The 20,554-nt window shown below is 46.3% G+C and overlaps 1 protein-coding gene across 5 annotated transcripts in view; it reads right to left on the reverse strand.

Annotated features, from left to right (window-relative positions):
• The window catches only part of LOC116849543 (protein held out wings), a 43,963-nt gene extending 25,509 nt beyond the window's left edge, over positions 1-18,454 (reverse strand). For all 5 annotated transcript variants that reach the window (XM_032826790.1, XM_032826786.1, XM_032826788.1 and 2 more), the window contains exon 1: positions 17,095-18,454. In XM_032826790.1, coding sequence (XP_032682681.1) covers positions 17,095-17,221 — 127 coding nt within the window. In that variant the 5' untranslated portion in view covers positions 17,222-18,454. The remainder of the gene's footprint in view (positions 1-17,094) is intronic.
• Positions 18,455-20,554: the final 2,100 nt, after the last annotated feature.

The following is a 20,554-nucleotide window of genomic DNA, read 5'->3' on the forward strand; positions in this document are numbered from 1 at the left end:
GCTGCGGTGAGATCATCGATGTCGTAATCGCGAGACCACGATTCGTGACACATATCGTGGCGGAAGCTGATGTATCTTCTACCGCGAAAGACGCACGACGCTATTGAAGGAGCTTCTCCTCCTTCCACCTTCCTTCTCTTTCTCCTCTTCGCGACACGAAATCGTAGTACGCTCACCTCCGTTTAACGCGAAATTTAGCGCGACGGAAGAGATTTGTAGAGAGAGAGAGAGAGAGAGAGAGAGAGAGAGAGAGAGAGAGAGAGAGAGAGAAAGAGATAAAGATCGCGAATCATCACTAATCGAGGGGAGAAGAATTTCTCCAAGGGAGAAACTTTCTTCGTCCAGCCAAGTCGAAACGAAACTGACAATTTTCCCGACGCGGCGACTCTTGGATGGATCGTGAAAAATTCTTCACGCACGGCTGAACACAAACGACGACGAATTAAACGTGTCATTCGCGGTGGCGATAATTGCGCGCATTATCGAGATAACATAACCGCACATGGTTCTCTCGCGTCGACAGCAGCAACAACAACAAGCGACAAAAAGCTGTCGTCACAACAGACGGCTGATAAACTCAGCTGGATTCTCTCTCTTTTGTGCGCCACCACACGAGGCTGCGAACTCGATGAAAGAAATGTCGTTACAATGAGAATGCGACTGGCCACCTCTACCGGGTGTAATGCCGATGCGTTACGTGATCTCCATTTTTAGACCGAGTACCGGCGACGAGTGACTTGAAAATGTCGCTGCGCGAAACGGTGATCGTGCGCGCACACACCTCGTGTGGAAAATGCGAAGTCGATTGCGCGACGACCAGGAATTGTCGCCGTTATCGCTTCAGGGACGCATTTTTCCGTCGCGACGATTTTTTGTGCCAACTTTGTTCCCTGAGAAACAGATCAAACGAACGCTCCTCCAACAAACACGGCGCATACGGAAAAACACATACTGCATTCAAGTGAATGTTACTCGTTCCAAGTATTTCCCAGATTTACCTATCCGCTAATCAATCAAAAGTATCAATCAATCATAAGAATCAATTTTTCTCATAATACATCTTGAATCCAGTCTGCCTACTACATAGACTCGAAGCAACTTCCTTCACGATATTCTTACGAAGAGAATAAATTTTTCCTTTGAGTACACATAATAATGATTTTTTTCTCAAATATGCGACGAGTATATTTGAGAACTGTTATTGAGATAATATTCTTTGCTGAAGCATGTAACACTTCGAAGAAGGAAAGTAAACTAAGTAATCGCTCTCCTTAGCGGTCGATATTTTTCTCAATGCGGTGTTTCACAGTAAGTGCGATAAAAGACGATAATTTCGTGCATATTTCTTATGTGGGGAAAACGCGCGTAAGATATTCTCGCTCTCTTAACGAGGTTTCGAGACATAGAGGCCCTCGAAATACTTAATTGGCGACGGGCGCGACACCGAATATGATCACGCGCGAAATTCATAACAGATTCTCTCTCTCTCTCTCTCTCGCACATCCATCTATCTATCTGACGCTCATCCTTAAGCAATTCGCGGCTTATTTTTGCGCGGTGAAGCAAGCGCGCCTATTTATACACGCCGTGTGCTCCAGAAATCACGCAACAAACGCGAGATTCGCACCGACTCGTGAAATCGCCACGCGGGAGAACGAGAGGTAATCATCCGGTGCGTAAACGCGCACCGGATTCGGGAGCATGTTGCGGTGGCGCGTGATATTCCTCGCCAAAGTATATAATCTTTGCTTTTAAGAAGGAAAGTAAACTGAGTGATTGCTTTTCCTGATAGTCGACTGATATTTTTCTCTGTGCAGTGCCTCACGGCAAGTGCGACAGGAGAAGATAACAGGATAAGGAGCTGAAGCGAAAATAACTTGAATTTGCAATATGAATGCAGATGCAACATACAAACAGACAAACAAACAGAAGGCAAGCGCGTGGTGCAGAAGAAGAATAATTAAGGAAGAACAATAGAGTTTCAAAGGCCGTATTATTTCCGCGTGTCTCAATCGCCTCCGACATCCCACACTTCGACTTCGCGTTACGAAATGACGCGTTTATGGATACACGTAATAGACGTAGGCAGTCGGAGACATGTACGATACCATATTCGTACGCATGGCATATCCTCCGCGCGCACATTATTAAGTGTATCCTACGCTTCTAGATAGGAACACGCGGCTAGAAAAAGCCAGGAGATGGCGAGAGAGAAAGAGAGACAGAAAGAGACAAAGAGAGACCCGATTGCTCTTTATTGAATTCTCTCCGAGCGAGGGAAAATATACCGTTAAACGCGACAGTAGTTGTCGTCGTCGCTCATTGAGATTTCGAGCCGGCCCGATCCAAAGTCCGTGGCGTGTTTCCCTTCTAAATGAATGACCGACCTTCCAGTCGCAATAAAAGCCGTAGGAGGAGCGTCGTCGTCGTCGTCGACTTCTGCGTCACTCCTTACACGGAAAAAAAACGAGTCCGAGTGTGGGTGATTTTTCTGTTGCTTGAGTGAGAGACTCGGTTGTAGAAACAGAAACATTTCTGTAGGAGAAATTTCCACTTAAAGATCGAATTACTCTCAACTATCTCAATAGAATTCTGATGCAGCTGAATGTTCAGACGAATGTTTTCGGTCACATTAACAGAGATATTAGTTTCCGTTAACGAGTTTTTCGTCTCTATTCAGCTACTTGATTCTAGAAGACACTCATCTAACTACATTCATCGCACATCCGCTCTCACACATAACCAAGTCCTTGTTCTGCGTGTATGAAGAAACACAATTTCCGTGCTCGTTAGGAATCTACAAGCGAACAGGACACTCGGAGCCAAATAAAATTCAGGCAGGCGACTTCAGGCATAGATCCTGATCTGCGGCTATGTCCCCGCAGATAATTGTTAAATGCGCGTGCAAAAGAGAGAAAGAGATGATTTGTTAGCTTGCCGATCCTGCGCCGCCTCCCGGGCAATAAATTATCCTTGTTTGTTCGCCCAAATTAAAAAATACGACCCAACGGTAAGAAGTTGCGAAATAGCCCCGTTATTTCGCCATGTCGTAAAAAAAAATCCGAGACGTGCGAAGCGATTAATAACCGTTTTCGGGATGGAGATGGGGATTCTAAGAGCATATCGCGTGCATATCTTCTGCTTTCAACGGTGGAGTCGATTATGAAATATTTTCACGAGACAACTCGTTTTTATATTTTCCTGAATGCGAAATCGAGTGAGAAGAAACCTAAAGAAATGAAGAAATTTAAAAGATCGAAGGAATATGCGAGTCTAAGTGATAATTAAGGTCCAAACGAGAATGAACAGCTACGACGACGTCGCGACGACCGACGCGCATCGCATGAATCTATATTAATTATCAACGACACGCGCCTTTCTAGTTCTAAAAGGGGGGCAATCACGTTGCAAAGGTTACGAGACGCGAGAGGAAAATGCGACGTGCCGAGTGATGATGAGCAGTCACGAGGAGCGCGTAAGAGAAAAAGGGCGAAGGGAGAGAGAGGAAGAGAGAGGCGGCGGAAAGTACACGAAGAAGAGCCGCGAATATGTCCATCGTGGGTGTCGTAACAATATGACGCGGGTTGGAAGTGGAGACGGGAAAGGCGAGACCACACGGTGGCTCGGATGGAACGCCGAGCGTCGTCAGCATCGGCGAGGCGATCCGGTCAGCCGTAATCTCTTTCAGATCGAAACGATCCTGTAAGTGGCCGGGCATTATCGATGCCTGGTGCACGGCACCGCACACACAACAGCCTCGCGCATCGGGGATTGTGCGATGCAGCCGACGAACGGCGGCGAAACGGGCCGCGTCGCGCCGCTCCGATCAGGACCGGTCCGGTCATTGGCCCGTGCCGGGCCCTTAAGGGTTCGAGTTAAAGACCGCGTTGCATACGAGGTTTCCTCCTTCTCACTCTCGAGAACAGAAGAGGAGAAGAGCGAGAGGAATCTCCTCGGTTTCGCGTGTTCGCGAACGCGCGGCTGGCTCGCGCGCGTGATCGCCGTGCTGTGATAAGAGAGCTTGAAAGCTTCTCTTTTTCTTCTCCGAGAAGAAGAGAGAGAGGAAGCTTCTGTCTTCTTATTCTTCAAGAAGAGAACAAGAGAAGGCTTTTGCTTCCCGTTCTTCTTCTTCAAGAAGAGAAGCGGAACAAGACTTTTTGCTTCTCGTTCTTCTTCTTCAAGAAGAGAAGAAGAGAGAAAGGGTTCGAGTTCTCTCAGGTTCTGCAATATTTAATTTCAATATTTTTATTGCGATCCCGAGAGTGTTTTCTCTTCCGAGACGATTCAAAGTTTCTCTAATAAAGGCTCAATTAATAAAAAAAAAAAAAAAAAAAAAGGCGATAAGACTGTAACACGCGCGACCAGTGCGAGCTCCATGAAGAGTCGAGAAACAACACGGCACTTTCAACCTCCGTCGTTTCCACCGGTCAATCGTGACCGCTCCAAAAATGGAGCTGTGGGATTAAATGGGTTAAGAGCCGCGTGTGTATGTGCGAGAGAGCGATCGTGTGCGCGACAATCGACGGCGACGACAACGACGGCGACGAAGACGACGGAGGCGGAGGAGGAGAGCGTAGGCATTTCCTTATTTAGAAGCGGAGAAACGCCGTTGTCGAACGAGCGCGATCCACGAGGGAGTCTCGCTCGTCTCTCCGAGGAGAGGACACTTACGGGAAGACAGTCGATGCCAAAAAAAGCCCCGGCGCGAGATGAAACGAGACGAGAGAAGAGGGAAAGGAGAGGAGAAGAGACGGGGAGCCGTGACTAGCGATGCGGGTTCGAATATTCTTCAAGAGTTTTCGAGCGGTCGCCACGGATATTATTCGCAGTCGAGGCGACGAAATTCAAGAAATTGCTTCTAAAATTTCGATAAAAATTACTATAAATCAATATCGGAGCCACTCGCATTAATTAAAATTATACTAATTAGTCATGATCGTTCTCGATTATTTTTGAGATGCCTTTTTTTATGGAATCACTCATTTTTTTTCTCCCAGTTTCGCGGAGAGTGAAATAGAACAGAAAATTGACTTATTACGCGCTCTGGGATAACATTTATGGCTGTTCAGATTCCCCATTGCGGTCTCTCGCGGATCACCGAATTCCATTGGTGGTCGACGCCGTGGAAGACGCCGAGAAGAATAAGCGGAGGAGCGAGGAGCGCGCGCGCGTGCCAGAATATTTTTCCCAAGCGGCCGGTAAACTAATCCGAGCCGGTGGAGCGGTAAACAGTGAGATCGCTCGCCCGCGTCTTCTGACGCCTCCACGTTTCAGAAATATCGCGGGGGCTTCCGCCGTGGCTTCGAGGGAAGCGCATCGCATCAACGAGGCCCGGATTACGGACGCGCGACGTTGGCACGGAAACGAGACCTATATTCGCGAAGGATAACCGAAACGATATTTCGGTTAAAGCGCAAATACCAGGTTGCCGACCGCGATTCTTCCGGGCGTGATTGCGTGCGCGTCGCGTGCAACTCGTCAACGTCGTTATCGTCGCGGTCGCATAATTCTCGCGCAAACAAGATCACGGAAAAGCCACCGCTGCCTCGCTCTTGCAATCGGCGATTTCGCCATTCGTACGCTCCATTTGAATAAATCGAACGCTCGCCAAAACATGTAACTGGCTTACACTATCCGATGTGGTTATCACGTCAAGGGGATGAAATCGCAGGGGATCGAGTAGGTTTCATGGTAGCCTAAATTTCTCACAAGGTCCTGGGAAGTAACTATGCAAAATTTGGTCAAACGGTTTAAGAGTTTACAGACAAAAATCGCTCCCCGCTCGACGCCTGCTTTTCTTCGATCGTTCATCATGTCGTGAGAACAAAAGAGCCACTCGAACGAGAGAGCCCTCCTTCTACGTTCGGCGACTTTAACGGGTTAATAGGTTAACTGAGCAGGAGAGAAAAAAGGAGCGATATCGTCATCCGCGGCAACGAGAAGCTCGACGTCGACCAGCTCGATACCCCAAGAAGGCTCCGTATTGGCGAACGTTACGAAAGGATTCTCTTTCGAAAGGTGCGAGCGAGGACAGGATTCCTTTTTTCTCTTCGCTCACTTAAGCCCGTATCGGACTACAGAGTGGAGATCGAGGATCACAAATCGGAGCGTTCTCGAGTAATTTTCAGAATATCTTCTGTGCTATGATCGATCGAGAAACCCGAAACCTTCAATTCGGGGCTCGTGTTCTCCGAGACACGTGGTCGGTCTCTAATACAAGGTATCAGTCCTTATCAGATTACATGTTGGAAATTGAGATTTAAAAATTACATTCTTTCTTGTATTTCCTTTTTTCCCCTTATGATTGAGTGTATTGTATCAAAAAAAGTGAGTCCTCGTAAGTAAATGAATAAATAAAGGAAATTAGAATTTCATGAATCGGCTAACTTTGATCTTGATTCGTTTTATCGACTTTGATCGCAAGTTTCAATCGCAAGCCCTCAGTTTTCAAGCTTAGCCTGATACGGGCTTTTCATGGGTGGTCAAGCGTGTGTTCCTTCGAATGCAACGGCGGGGTTTTCTTTCGTCGCTCTGCTTGCTGCACCGCGAGAACGAGATCGTGGAGGCCTGCCCTACGTTTTCAGTTTGGTCCATAGAGAACGCAGTGTCGTTCGCTCGCTGGAAAGTCGATTAAAAGATCCAGGAGACGACGGGCGCGCGCACGGCGCGCTCGTTACTTTTACCGAAGCCGATGCCGAGAAACCGCGGTTATAAATAATCACGGCCGCACACCGCCGCGTTTCCCTCGCGTTTGTTACGGCGACCTAACGCGGCGGCGGCCACGCGGTTTCGTTATGCAACCCGCACACACGCTGCATGCGCTCGCCGAACCACCGTAAACGCGGCATCGGCTAAAACGCACACCGTGTCGCCCACAATGCGCAGCCGAGGAGATATACGCGATCACCGTACGGTATTATTGTGCACCTTCGTCCGCACGAGTCAGCGGAATGATTTTGCGAGGCGACTCCTTCCGTCTCTCTTCAATGTCGTGCAGCCTCGTTGCCGAGGTGTCGCGGCCATCATGAAAGAACGATGTATGATCTTCTTCCAGGACGATTCAGCGACTCATGGGTCGAGGTCTGAAGTGATTTGCCTGTCAGTCGAGTAACATTGTCCACCCATCTAGTGCAGCTCATCTTAAGGCTCCTTAAGGCCCCTCGCATTGTCTATCTCTTTTTAATGACGTCAGAAGCGAGAAAATGCATGCTAAAAGTTCTTGCGAAATACGTTAAAATGAAAGTATATATCTATAACACTTTATAGATATATAGATATATAGATATCTATAAAGTATATAGATATATATGTAGATAGTATATAGATATCTATAAAGTAACACTTTATAGATATATAGATTTATATCTATAAAGTAACACTTGCAATCGATTAAACAAATTTGTAAGATATTCCGTGCACTCCCCTTTTGCTCTAACAATCAATAATTTGTCGTAGATTAACGTGACATACAATTCATCTTCTTAACCTATTTCTTCGCCTATTTCTATTCAGATTAATTTACAATAAATTATTGATTATTACTTTATGGATATATATTTTTATTTCAATGTATTTCGCAAGAATTTTTAGCATGCATTTTCTCGCTTCTGACGTCATTAAAAAGAGATAGACAATGCGAGGGAGCCAAGAGACTCAAGAACAGACACATTGGTGCGACGGGCGGTAAAAGAGATGCCAAATATCCTTTTCCAACATTACATCTTGAACGTTTCAATGCGTTTCCGGTCACTCTTCAAAACTGTCCGTTTCCGAAACGAAGATGGAGAAATCTAAAGTTCTAACTGACCTCCTCTTGGTATCTTAGTGTAATATCTTTCCAGATGTGCTGTAACCTATCATCTTTTAAATACCGATACGTGTCTTCTGATTCTTTCAGTACTATCTTCCTTATTCAAAACTAATGAAATAGACGAATTGCTGGATCATCTCGTAGCCCGCTATTTGGCTTATATTTTCGTTATTATCGTTAGCTCTGTCGACTTTCAAGCCGAGCGTTGCCGAGCGCGATGAGCACTCATTTCTTAAAATTGCTCAATGCGCGTACAATATTGAGTCTGTGACTAGGTCTAAACAAATATCCGATCATTCAGCAACCTTTGTGGAGTCCGGAAAAATTTCAAAATTGCGCAAATCTATTTGCAAATGTTGATTTCATTGTATTATTATCTTATAGCAGGTTTCCTATATTTTTGAAAAGTGTCTAAAAATATTGATTTTCAACAAAGTTGTTCGAGTTTGATGGATCCAGAATTGTACTATACATCCCGAAAAAATATATACGCGGAGGGTTCAATCAAATAAGATCGGCAAAGTTCTTACAACATTCTCGAGTGGGAAGAAACTGGCGTAAGCTGAAGGCAGTTTTATAAATTGACACATGGTGAAACGCGAAACGCCTACAAGTTCTACGTGAAAATAAGCAGCACGTGGCGAAGTGAGAGTAGTCCCAGGGTGGAGATTGTAAATCTAGTGCGAATTATAGATCTTATCGTTTTGATGCGAGTCGCTGCTTTGGCGGAATTTCGATTCAAAGTTCTCGATAACGAGATGCACAGAAATAAGAAAAAGGAGCCACTACGAATAATGACCGCATGTTCCCCGCTATCGTGAAATATCTCGAGGAAAAGCCGCGACGATTAAGAGGACACCCAAGATCCTGTACAGATGCGGACAAATGGATTGTCTTTTTTTTTTGTAAGTTTAGGAACACATTCGTCCAATGGGAGAATTCTTCCAATTGAAGACAGATTCCTCCGGTCTATCCCAATCTATCTGCCCGCAACTGTGCATCCGATGCATTGGGACTCTGCGATCCGATCAATGGCAGGATACGCGCCAACCTGAACACACCTTCGATTCATCCGTCGCGATCGCGAGCTAACGCGCGAGGAACTACGACGAACTACGGGCTCGGAAAGCTCGTTCTAGCGAGCTCTCGAGAGCGAGTCGAGTCGATGAAACGAGGCAAGGCAAAGCATGGCAAAGTGAGGCGAGGCAAGGCAAGGCAAGGCAAGGCGAGGCGAGGCTGCTGCCGACGCGGCTTCACCGTTCGAGAGAAGGAATGCGGCCGCCTCGGCACGACGAAGGTACCGGGAGGGGCGAGCAAGGACGAGAGGAGCAGAGGGAGGGTGGGTAGTAATGGAAGAGAAGGGGGTCGAAGACCGAGTCCGGTTAGCGATGGCTCTGAACACGATCGCCCCTACCGAGCCGGCAGAACAAGACGGAGAGAGACTGCTTCTTCTTCAACTTGCTACTCATTGTGCGTGCAAGTCGGTCGTGCGTTTTTCTTCCTCTCTTTTTACGGAGACCTGCCCACAAATTTTCCTACGCAATAAGATCCCGACGCTTTCCCACGGCGAAAATTTCGACGAGTTCCTTTCGGTCACGCGACACCTTTACTTCTGTTGAGACGAAGAGAACCACGGAGAGAATATTTTCTTCATATAAAGTCTTTTCAACTTAACCATGTTTCTAGTGGTGTAAGAATAAGTTGTTAATAAATCTGTCTTGCTGTTTTGTATGTCTTGCTAAAGAGTATAGTAAAGCCTGATCTAGTGTGCTATTTGCGCTTATCTTTCGTTCTGTCTTTTTCTGGCTTAAGATTCAGGTCAGAAAACGATAAACAGAAAGCAAAGAGCACATTATAGGTTAGACTTAAATTAGGTAGAAATATATACCAAATTTTCTATAACATAGATAGCACAGTTAGAAAATGAAAGGAAATTACTGCAGAATATCGATCAATTCCTTATAACATTCTACAGTAAGATTCACTCCACATCTGTGACAAACGTCGATAAATCGCTGGATAAAGAGCGAGCGCGACTTTCGCGGATTTTCCTTCGCGACGTTACGAGACAGGGAGATGATTCGATTCGCAGTCGTTCTTGAAGTTTGAAAGGCGCTTTCCGCGGTACATTTTGTAATGCAGCTACTAATTGAAACCGGGGCTTGATTGCCGACACGGCAATGTCGTTCTTTAACGTTGTCTCGCTCGCTCTCGCGCCTCGTTGCCTTTTCCCGTAAGAAAAGGCTTTTAATGTCTTGCTCGTAGTACTACAGCGATGCGCAATTAGTAGCTAGAAGCCGTTCGCGATGTCGCAATTGTGCATATTTTCAAGCGCGTTTCGCGGGAACGAGTCTTCTTGGCGCGCGCGCGCCCTCGGCGTCGAAAAGTTACACCATTGATCGAGTACGCCGCGCGCGCTTGGAATCGCCCTCTCCCTCTCCTCTTCGCGGACTTCGTTCTCGATGCAAATGGGACCCTCGAGTGCAAACTCGCGCGAGTCCGAACGGAAGACTCCGGGGTGCGCCCAGCAGATGCATCCTCGCGATAAAATACCGTTAATCCGCGGCCTCAGCGTCGTTCGTGAATTGCCCGGAAAGTGATCATGAAAATTCTACGGATCTCCCGCAGAGAGATTTACTTTCTGCGCTTCTCTACAAAAGTGGATTTCTCCGGCTCCCCCTCCCTGCCGCAGACTTCCCGTAGAAAATCACGACGCTATTTCGCTATTTCGCGCTCGACGTTTCCGTTACGTGACAGAAAACGTCTGTGACAGGCCCTTGAATATGATGAGAGCCCTTTCCTTTGCTGAATTACAATCTTTTATTGAATTCAAGAGGTTTTTAATTGATTTTTCATTACGATTTCATGCGAACTAATCTTTATTCGAAAAATCTATTTCTATAATTGTGAGATTTCCTTTTATAATTATAAAAATTGATTCGTCGGATTGCTCGTCGTTGCACTTTGTGTGAGAAACTTCCACTCTATACTGAGTGAAAAAAATATCAAAGAAACAGTATATATTAATTTGGTAGATACTAATTTTTAATCGTGACAGAGGCGACTTCTTATCGAGGGCGGTCGGAGTTACGACAAGTTTCAGAAAAAAAGCCCTTCAGCGAAATTCCGTCGCGTCTCCCCTCTCTCTTTCTCTTGCAAAGCTGGCGGCGCTTGGTCACTTCGCAACTCAACTGGCGACAAATCGAGCGCATAACGCTCCCTCCGTGCGGCATATCCAAGTTTCGGCCAGACAATTTCGAAAGGACACAACACACACACACACACAACATGTGCGTACACGTGTACATAACGACGACGAGTTCTATTCGCGCCACTAGGTCACCGAGAAAACTCGTTACACACTCCCGGTGGAAATAGAGCGCGCGCGCTTGAACGCACCGGCCGCCCTCTCGAAGGCATCACTATGGGGGATGATGATGACGAGATGGATACTCGCGAGAGCGGACGCTGCGCTTTTCCACATGCCCCGCTCATACGCGAGTATACAAATAAATGTAGAAACCTATTACCGACCACAGTGTCTCTCAATTCGACGAGAAAGAGAGGGCGAGGAGAAAGAGGTTGAGCTGAGAGGAAAAGTATCTAAAAAATATTTATTTGGTGAATACGCACTAATAACATATTTACCGGAATGTAAATTCTTTTATTTTAAATAGAATGTAGCAATTGCTTACATGAAAAGCTAGGATATTCTCTCAAGAGAGGCTTCAAGAAAGTATATATTTTCTTATTGAAAAGAATATTTTAGCACAAGTAAAAATATTTAAAAATTAGTATCTACCAAATAAATATATACTGTTTCTTTGATATTTTTTTCACTCAGTATAGAGTGGAAGTTTCTCACACAAAGTGCAACGACGAGCAATCCGACGAATCAATTTTTATAATTATAAAAGGAAATCTCACAATTACAGAAATAGATTTTTCGAATAAAGTTCGCATGAAATCGTAATGAAAAATCAATTAAAAACCTCTTGAATTCAATAAAAGATTGTAATTCAGCAAAGGAAAGGGCTCTCATCATATTCAAGGGCCTTATCATCATATTCAATTGATCAAAGGGGAAGACGAGCCGACACGTGTTTGACGAGCGAAGAGAGATGTTATTTACAACAGAAAAAATGCACACACAGCGAGTTTCAATTTTCTTCTTTTTAACTTAATTTGCTAAAATCAATCAAGATCTCCTTACAGAAAATAGAGAATAGGTTATGATGAGTCTTCCAACTACTACACGGAAAAAACAATTCTGTTGGTGCAACCGAATTTTCGGTTGCTCAAGAATCAGATGAAAACTCGGCTGTAGGAACAGAAAAATTTATAAGGCTTCTGTATAGTCAATTGTTCTCAGTTGTTTCAACCGAGTTCTAATATCGTTGAATGTTCAGACGAATATTTTCGATTGCGACAACAGAAATATTAGTTTTCATAACAGAGATATCGCTTCTGATTACCTAATTTTCAATTGGTTCCTATTTGGTTGTACCAACTGAAATTCTTTTTGCGCGTATCTTTCGATCCAGCAGTTGGATTGCCTCAACATTAGGATGATTTCTATTTTTATGTTTCCACATGCGAATCTTTTAACTTTGTTGACAATTGCTCCCATTCCGAGGTCTCTATATGTATATCATTAATTGCGGACTTACTAAAGGGCAAAATGTGCAATGTACACATAATATTGCTTTCCAGCGTGCGAAACAAAACAAGCTGGAAGAGCCAGCTTTCTCCCGACTTTCCAAAGTCGAACACATGCGTCGTGTCCTCGCTCGACGCGCTCCTTCGAGTTGTAAATCCCTTCTCTCCCCCGTCTCACGCCTGATAAAGCACCGTCGATCCGGGAGAGAATCTGGGAGAGGGGAGAAGAGGATCTCGTTCGCTCGAAAATACCGGAATATCAAAAGGCGGGCGAACGCGAAGTCCCCCTCCCCCCCCGCCTCCTTTCCCCGAGGGGAATGTTACACGAACGAACGGTACCTACCTTCTTCCTCGTCGTGCACATTCGCCGCGGGTTTTCTTCGACAAATCGAAGATACACGAGCGAAAAATTGGCGAAATTCATGCGGATCGGCGCGAAACCTCTCTCTCTCTCTCTCTCTCTCTCTCTCTCTGTGTGTACGCGTCGCCGTGGCCTCCTCGAATGAGAAAGACCTCCCGGGCAACGACAGTCGCGTCACACTACCTTGTGTGTATTACGTAAAGGTACGACGCGGCAAGAGAAAAGAGGGGGAGGAGGATCGCGAAACATTGCAATTACGGCCGGCGGCGGTGCGCCTTCGCGTGATAAAGTGCGACACGATGTTTATTAAACAACACCGTCGGCCGGTTCGCGCGACACATTCACGCGACACTGATTGACAAAAAAGGAACAAAAATCGAGTGAAAAAACGAAAGGAGAAGAGAGAAAAGCGTATGTCGGCGCGAGTCGAGCGTTTACGCGGCGCGAATCTATTCTCCCGGCTTTGCTTCGAGAACGGGTCGAAGATCTAGTGAGCGGTATATCGAGTCGGCGGCAAAGGGGAGCGGGAGAAGGGGGGAGAGAGGGGAGGGAAAGGGGCATACACTGAGAGAGTGCCCACGAGAAAAGCGGTTCTGCGGCGCTACAGAGAGAGGTCAGCGTCTTTTCTGCGTACTTGGCGCAATTCAGACGCGAGCGAACATTGCGACTCCCGATTCCGTTGTCGTTATCGTCGTCGTCGGTATGAGACGACGATATCATCGGCATGACGACACGAAAACAAGTGGACCACCCCCGAGATACGCTAGCTCTCCCGTAATAAACATTCGCCAGCGCGCACTTCTTTTCGCCGCGGCTCGAGGCTAAATCGAATATTGTGTTTTGTCTAATTTTTATATTAAGGGAGATAAATACTGAAAAAAGCGAATTTTTTGTGACACCCATGAAGCAGATAAGTAAATGTTTTTGCATTGAATTCAAACTGTTGTTTGCATTATCTTTCAAACTGTTGAAAAATATTTTTCTATTTGATGAAATACATTTTTATTTTGGTATAAAATGTGTCTGTAGTAGACTCTGCACGCTCCATCGGCCCTGGAGTTCTTAAAAGTCATCTAAAATTTAAAAAATCCAATTTTCAGATTTTCTTAAAGTATATGAATGTAGTTTCAGTTAAGCGTATGGGTTTTTTTTACGATTGAAATTTCCCCAAAAAATGCCAATAAAAACGGTACTTTTATTTTGGATGATTTTCGAACATTTTTTTAAACGTGCGCTATTTTGCGAATAATTAAAATATTAAAGTTTTCGTACGCTTAACTGAAACTACACATTCATATACTTTAAGGAAATCTTGAGTTTTTTATTTCAGATGACTTTTAAGGACTCCAGATGCAAACGGATCGTGTAGAGTCTACTACAGACACGTTTTATACCAAAATAAAAATGTATTTCACCAAATAGAAAAATATTTTTCAACAGTTCAAAAGATGATTAATTCAACACAAAAGCATTTATTTATCTATCTGTTTTATGGGCGTCACAAAAAACTCGTTAAAAAGAGCTTTTTTCATAATGTTTATCTCCCTTAAAATATATAAAAGATCATCTTCGCATCAGCGCGCGCGCGGCGACACGCGCTGCTCTCAAGTCCTGGCGGACGTCGGATTCCATCGTGAGCGAACGTGCGTTCCGGAGAAATTCTCCAGCGTTTACAATCGTCGTCGTCATTACGACGCGGCTGTCATAAATGTCAAGACGCGCGTCCATCTACCGCAACATGCTCTCGTGCGCGTTTCACGGTGATATTCTCGCGCACGATGCGCGGTAAAGTGTGGGTAACGCGCCATTAAATCGCTCGCCATCCTCACGGCGTTTTCGAATGATGCTACTCGCTGTATCTCCTCCGAGTCTCTGAGAATTGACTCGATGTTTCCAAGCGTTCTCTCCGCATATTTACGCGATTCGTTTCGCCTTCGCTCGCGTATCTCCCGCGATAACGATTTTTGCGTCGTCGACGGGACCCGCCGCAAATCCGCCGACAAGTGAGACTTTGTCGTCGGGGATTTTTCGCTTTTTTTTTCCACAACCGACGCGCAAGTCATTTGTATTCTATTTCTACCAACGTTGATTCAATCGGAATTGAAATTCCATTTGAACAAGGCCTGAATTAATAGTCGTTACTCGAAACTTGTCTCACGTGAGATATTCGAAGTGAGCTAGGTTTGAGTAGTTTCAGTTGAGACACATGATATAAGCGTTATATTTGCAATCGCGATTCCACTGAAAAACTCGCAACGTGAGTCTAAACTGAAACGTGAATATCTCACTTTGGCAAGTTTCAAGCAATCAATACGTTAATATAGACCTTAAATTCAAGTTAAGATTTAGTCGACGTTGATAGAGGCGGGCATTAATATGTATCTTACTTTCATTAGTTGCCAACTAATTTAATCATTAGTTGTCAGCTGATCCAACGGTAGTCATCGACAACGCGGCAGAACACCTTCCCGCTTCACGTTACACCTGTTTTTTGTCTCGCGCACGCCGTGTCGGTCACGTGACAGACGCAGAACACGCGCCACATCATGATAGCGAAAAGAGCGATAAGGGGCTACGCAAGAAGACGCGTTTATCTGTGCACAAGGTGTTCCGTATGTTGTTAGCGGGAGGAGTTCCCGGCGACGACGATCGTTCCTACGCGATAAAGCTCGTTATCATACCGCGAAGATCGAACATTGGATCTCGGCCAATTGGATTGGATCGGCTGGCGGGCTGAGAGATCGCCGGATTCGTCGACCTCTAATCAGTAATTAACGAGCCTCTGTCCTGCGGGACAGTACGCGAAGCCAATAATGCGCGGCTTAACGGGGCGTTTCGTTGCGCGCGTATCGCTTTCGCGGCGCGCGTACCGTAAAACGGGCTGAAGTCGGCGATCGTTCACGCGGTCACATCGTTTAACGATAATCGCGATGTCGGGGACACGCGTGTCTTTATCAGCGGGAAACGTCGGCCGGCCGGCCGGCAGAATTCTCAATAATCAGCACGGAAATTTTGCAGAATATCTACTAAGAATTTTCCTAGTAATTTTTCGATTTCTTTTATCGCGGGTCTATGAAATCGCGAACTAATCTCATAGCGGACTCGGACAACTTTCAAGCTAAATGTAAACATATTTTGTAAAGAATGCAAATAGATTAAAAAAATAATAAATATTAAAATAATAATACTAAAAGTACAAAAATACAATGGAAAAATTAAATAAATTTTCAAGATTGTCACTACATTGATCATGCCACCAGATAACTTTATCTCGAAGACCACATTAGATATCGTCCAACTACTCAATTATATTTACATCCTTCTGCCAGAAATATTCATCTTAATGCCGTGACATCTTAATCAATGGATCTTCCTTCTTATTTACGATTCCCCGCTTCTATCAACTTCGTTTGAACTTTAATCTAAGTTTTTGTCGGAATAGTTCAGTTTCTATAAGAAATAGATGTAAGAAAGCTATGCGCGAGTCATTTTCTGACAAATATACGCACAAACATACGAGATCTCGGATAACATTCCTCGGGCGACAATCGGCGAACTCAAGGACGAACAGGAAAGCGGAGGTCATATATATACATACTACAAGAGCCGCGGCTCGCGTACTCCGATCGGCAAAACACCCGTTGAAACTAGGTCGTTTTTCCGGGACACCTTATATATATTTTATTCACAACGCGGCGAGGCGAGGCAAGGCGAAGAATTCGCTGATAGCGTTAAACGACCCGATCGACTTGGTGATATTCCGAGACGATGACGAGACCTCGAAGAAAGCGAAGACAGAAAAACGCGCGCGCGCGAATATTCGAGTTACGTCATAAGATATGCGGGAATTGATATTTCCTAGCATATTCCGAAGAACACGTATCTTCGTACAAAATGGCGCGATCAAAGTTCCTCGACTCGCGTAACTCGCTTCGACGACACTCGCGCGATTCATATTCCCGAATGAGCGCACTTTTAGGAGCCATATTACAAGATGGCGTGGACCGAGATACGTCTGTCTCTGTCTCGCCCTCTGTCGTACTTCGCGGCGCGCACCGTCGATCGCTATTACAATGCTATGTACGCAGTAATTGCGTGTATCCCAGAAATCTCGAGCGCTCCGGTAAACCCAACGAGATCCACGATTTCGCCCTGAGCGCGCGCGTGACACGAGGACGCCCGGTCCGAAGATCGACAATGAGGGACGAGATAGAGATAAGATAAAAATGTGCACGCAATTATACGGAAAGAAATCGTGACTCACCCTCATCCAGCAGACGCTCCACATGTATGAAGACATTAGGGAAGGCCGCTAGCTGCTTTCGATCCTTCAGCAACTGTGACAGGTAGTCCGCTATACTCTGCGTCGTCGTGTTAGTATTATCACACATCGCAACTTGTACTCGGTGGCTTCAATGGCGAATGTTGGCGCGTGTTGGACGCGCGCGGCACGCAACGATACACAAGAGAGAGAGAGAGAGAGAGAGAGAGAGAGAGAGAGAGAGAGAGAAAGAGAGAGAGGAGAAAAAGAGAGAAAGGGAAATACCGAGCGAGAGAAGTAACAAGAGACAATGAGAGGAGAGAGAGAGAGAGAACGCGCACGAGTCCACGAACGTCGCGCGATGTAGACAGACGGACAGACGAAGACTACGACGGTCAGTTTCCTCTCCGATCACAGGAGAGCACACAAGCGCGACGGCCGAGACGTACTAACGAAGGAGCGTTAAAAGAAACGAACCGAACGCGGCGAAGGGGACGGCGACACAGTCGCGAGTGGGAGAAGGAATACTCGAGAGAAGACTGGGAGAAGGGTGAGGAAAGACTCTCGCAAGGAGTCCGTGAGTGGGGGCGGTACTGAGTGCCGCGGTAGTCGCGGGGAAAGGAAAGTAAAGAGAGAGAGAGAACGCGCGAGGGCGAGCGACACTCCTTACGGGAGAGTCGTAAAGTCGCCTCCTCGCTTGTCGCGCGCACGGTTTCGTTCCTTTTTTGCAGCGACGCGTTGCCGGGCTGCGCGTTTCGTTTTCTCCTCTCGTTACCGGGCCGTCAGATGCGCACGCGCGTGGACCTTCCGTTTCTCTCTTCGGCCGCTAGTTCTCCTCCAACGTCTTCCTCGTTGGTCGCCGCGTATTAGTCTTTACTGCTCCCAGAATCCCAATGATCCCTCTCCCAAAGAGAGAGAGAGCGAGCGAGCGAGCACGCACGGGTTCACAGTTGACGATTACGTTTTTAGAAACGTCCCACTGGCGAACGCGCCCGCGCGCGCGCGGTAGATCGCGAAAAGCACCACGGAGGAACAAGGTGGGGATGAGAGAGAACGTGGGAGAGAAGGAAGGGGAATGAAGGAGAGAAAGAGAGAGAGAGATGGAGCGTCACGGAGGATAAATAGAACGATCGACGGAGACTGGGAGGAGGAGAGAAAACTAGAAGGACCGGCCAAGACGGCAAAGGGGGAGAGAAAGAGTCTGTGCGCGGGCGTACGTAGATATGCGTCGCGAGTTTGCGTCTGTCTCTCTTCCGCACGGCCGCGCTCCGATACGATTTTCAAATCGGAATGCGAGTCGCGGCCTCGTGAGATTTAAGTACGCACACTTCGGGACTCTCGACTCTACTGACAGGCACAGCGGAGTGTCGCCAGCGTCGTCGTCGAGCGCGCAACCGAGTTTAGCCGACGTCAGCCGAACGTAGTCGCGCATGCCCGCGCACGCGCCTCTGCCTCCGCGCACCCCTCTCGCTCTCTTTCTCTCTCTGTCAACTTGCTTCTACCGCCCACTACCATATACGGCTCTGCATACGCGCTAGCAATACGAGAGAAAGAGAAAGATTAAGAGGAGAATGAGCGCGAGCGAGGGAGAAAGAGAGAGCGAGAGATATGCGCCATACCATCGCGTCGTAGAGTTGGATAATTCAGGGCCGCGATCATGGGCCAATGTACCCCCACGTTCTCCTCGACTTCGCGTGGGGCGAATTAATTTGTTGCTCTTTTTTTCCTCTCATTTTGAATATGAATTTGTCGATTGCCGCGAAATGATTAAGCCTCGTATTAATAGGCGTTGCTTGAAACTTCCTTCAAGTGAAACACTCGATCCAAGTAAGAGTTAAACACGGGTTTTTCAGTGGAATTACGTTCGCAAATATAATCTCATGTGTATCGTGTGTTTCAAATGGAAAACTCAATTCTAAATTCAAATCTGATTGTCTCGCGCGAGACAAGTTCTAAGTAAAGGCTATTAATACAGGCTTAAGTGGGATTCGAGTTAACGCTCCCTCAAGATCGCCTCTCACGAAAGTCACGCGAAAGAGCTGCCGAGAGGCACCGGACGAAGGGCCGCTTCCAAATATCTTTCCCGGCGATCTTCTACGCGCGTTTCGAATTTCAATTTTTAATCTTGGCTGCGAATCGCGCTCGCTCACTTGTTCATTCGTACGTTCCTTCGTTCTTCGCGGCGCGTTTCGAGAGAAAAATTAGCTTTGCGCAATTTCGCGCAGACGGCAGTAAATAAGCGTAAATTCGGTCGGAAGGAGCTGTTTCGTACTCGCCTCTCGGCGCGAGAGTTGTACAACCGTCTCGATGTTTTTGTAGAAAAGAAGAAAAGGAAAATCACACATCTTGATGCGTGGAAGTAAGAAAAACCGAAATGGGCCGTTTAGAATACATCCTGTATGGATAATGCGCAACCAGTCTTTCTCCCAACGAGATCGGCGTGCATTACATCAACCGGCGCGCAAGCAACATCGTTACGATCTCGGAGCGCGGCGTGCCTTAGAATGCATAATTAATAATTCCCTGCCTGCCTGCCTACCTACCCGCTTTCGATACGCGCCGACCGACCACGTCGAGATGCCCAAGGCGTGAACGTACAAGGTAAATTCTGCGAGCGCGCCACCTCTCTCGCGATTTGTGTACGCGCGGTTTAACGATAACGCGAACGCGTGTCAGGAATTCGCGTGATGCTTAACCGAGATCCTTTTCTCCGTCTTTCTTTCCTTCTCCTCTGAGAAACGCGATCTCTTTAAACTACACAGTTGTCGGCGTAAGACCACGACGACAACGCGGCGATCTAACTGGAAAAGTTACCTCACCGAGTTTCAAAGTCTATTCTACATTAAGAAGTTGAAAGCGAACGGCCAGGAAAGAAGAGATTAGAACGTTATCTTTTTCTTTTCAATTCTAAGTTACGTTCCAAAAACGTTCTGCCTGAGGAAAGTTTTACTGAAAATCTATAGTTCACACCTCGAGCGACAAAGCACTGAGCCAAAGTTGAATCTATAGCGGCCAATGTAGAATCTACAAGTAACCAAACGTTGGCCAACTACGTGCCACTGGGGACGTTGTATACATGTTGAATTTTCAGTGAAATTTTCCTCAAACGCATAGAACGTTGTGAAATGCAATCTTAGATAATACACTTATTTCATTTTAAAGGGCGAAAATGCTAATTGAGCTAACAAGAGCAGACCCAATACCTCTTGCGAGGTAAATAAATCTCGCGGTGATCGACCGCGAAATGCATCTATCAATCGTGAAATTCGGTCTGCATCCCCTTGCGGCGAGCGGAATCCAATTATATCCAGCGTTCCAGAAACGAGAACGGTGGATCAAACGGGGTTACACGACATGCAGCGACGGCGACGACTTCCAGACTACAAGATTCGTCTATTCTTAGATCCTGGCCGCCCGATCACCTATCGCCGATGAATCTCGCCGCGGCGAATCGGCGAGGCGA

This window comes from Odontomachus brunneus, unplaced genomic scaffold (assembly GCF_010583005.1).
Source record: "Odontomachus brunneus isolate Ranch 3 - 2012 unplaced genomic scaffold, Obru_v1 Obru_scaffold_118, whole genome shotgun sequence".
Taxonomy (NCBI): domain Eukaryota; kingdom Metazoa; phylum Arthropoda; class Insecta; order Hymenoptera; family Formicidae; genus Odontomachus; species Odontomachus brunneus.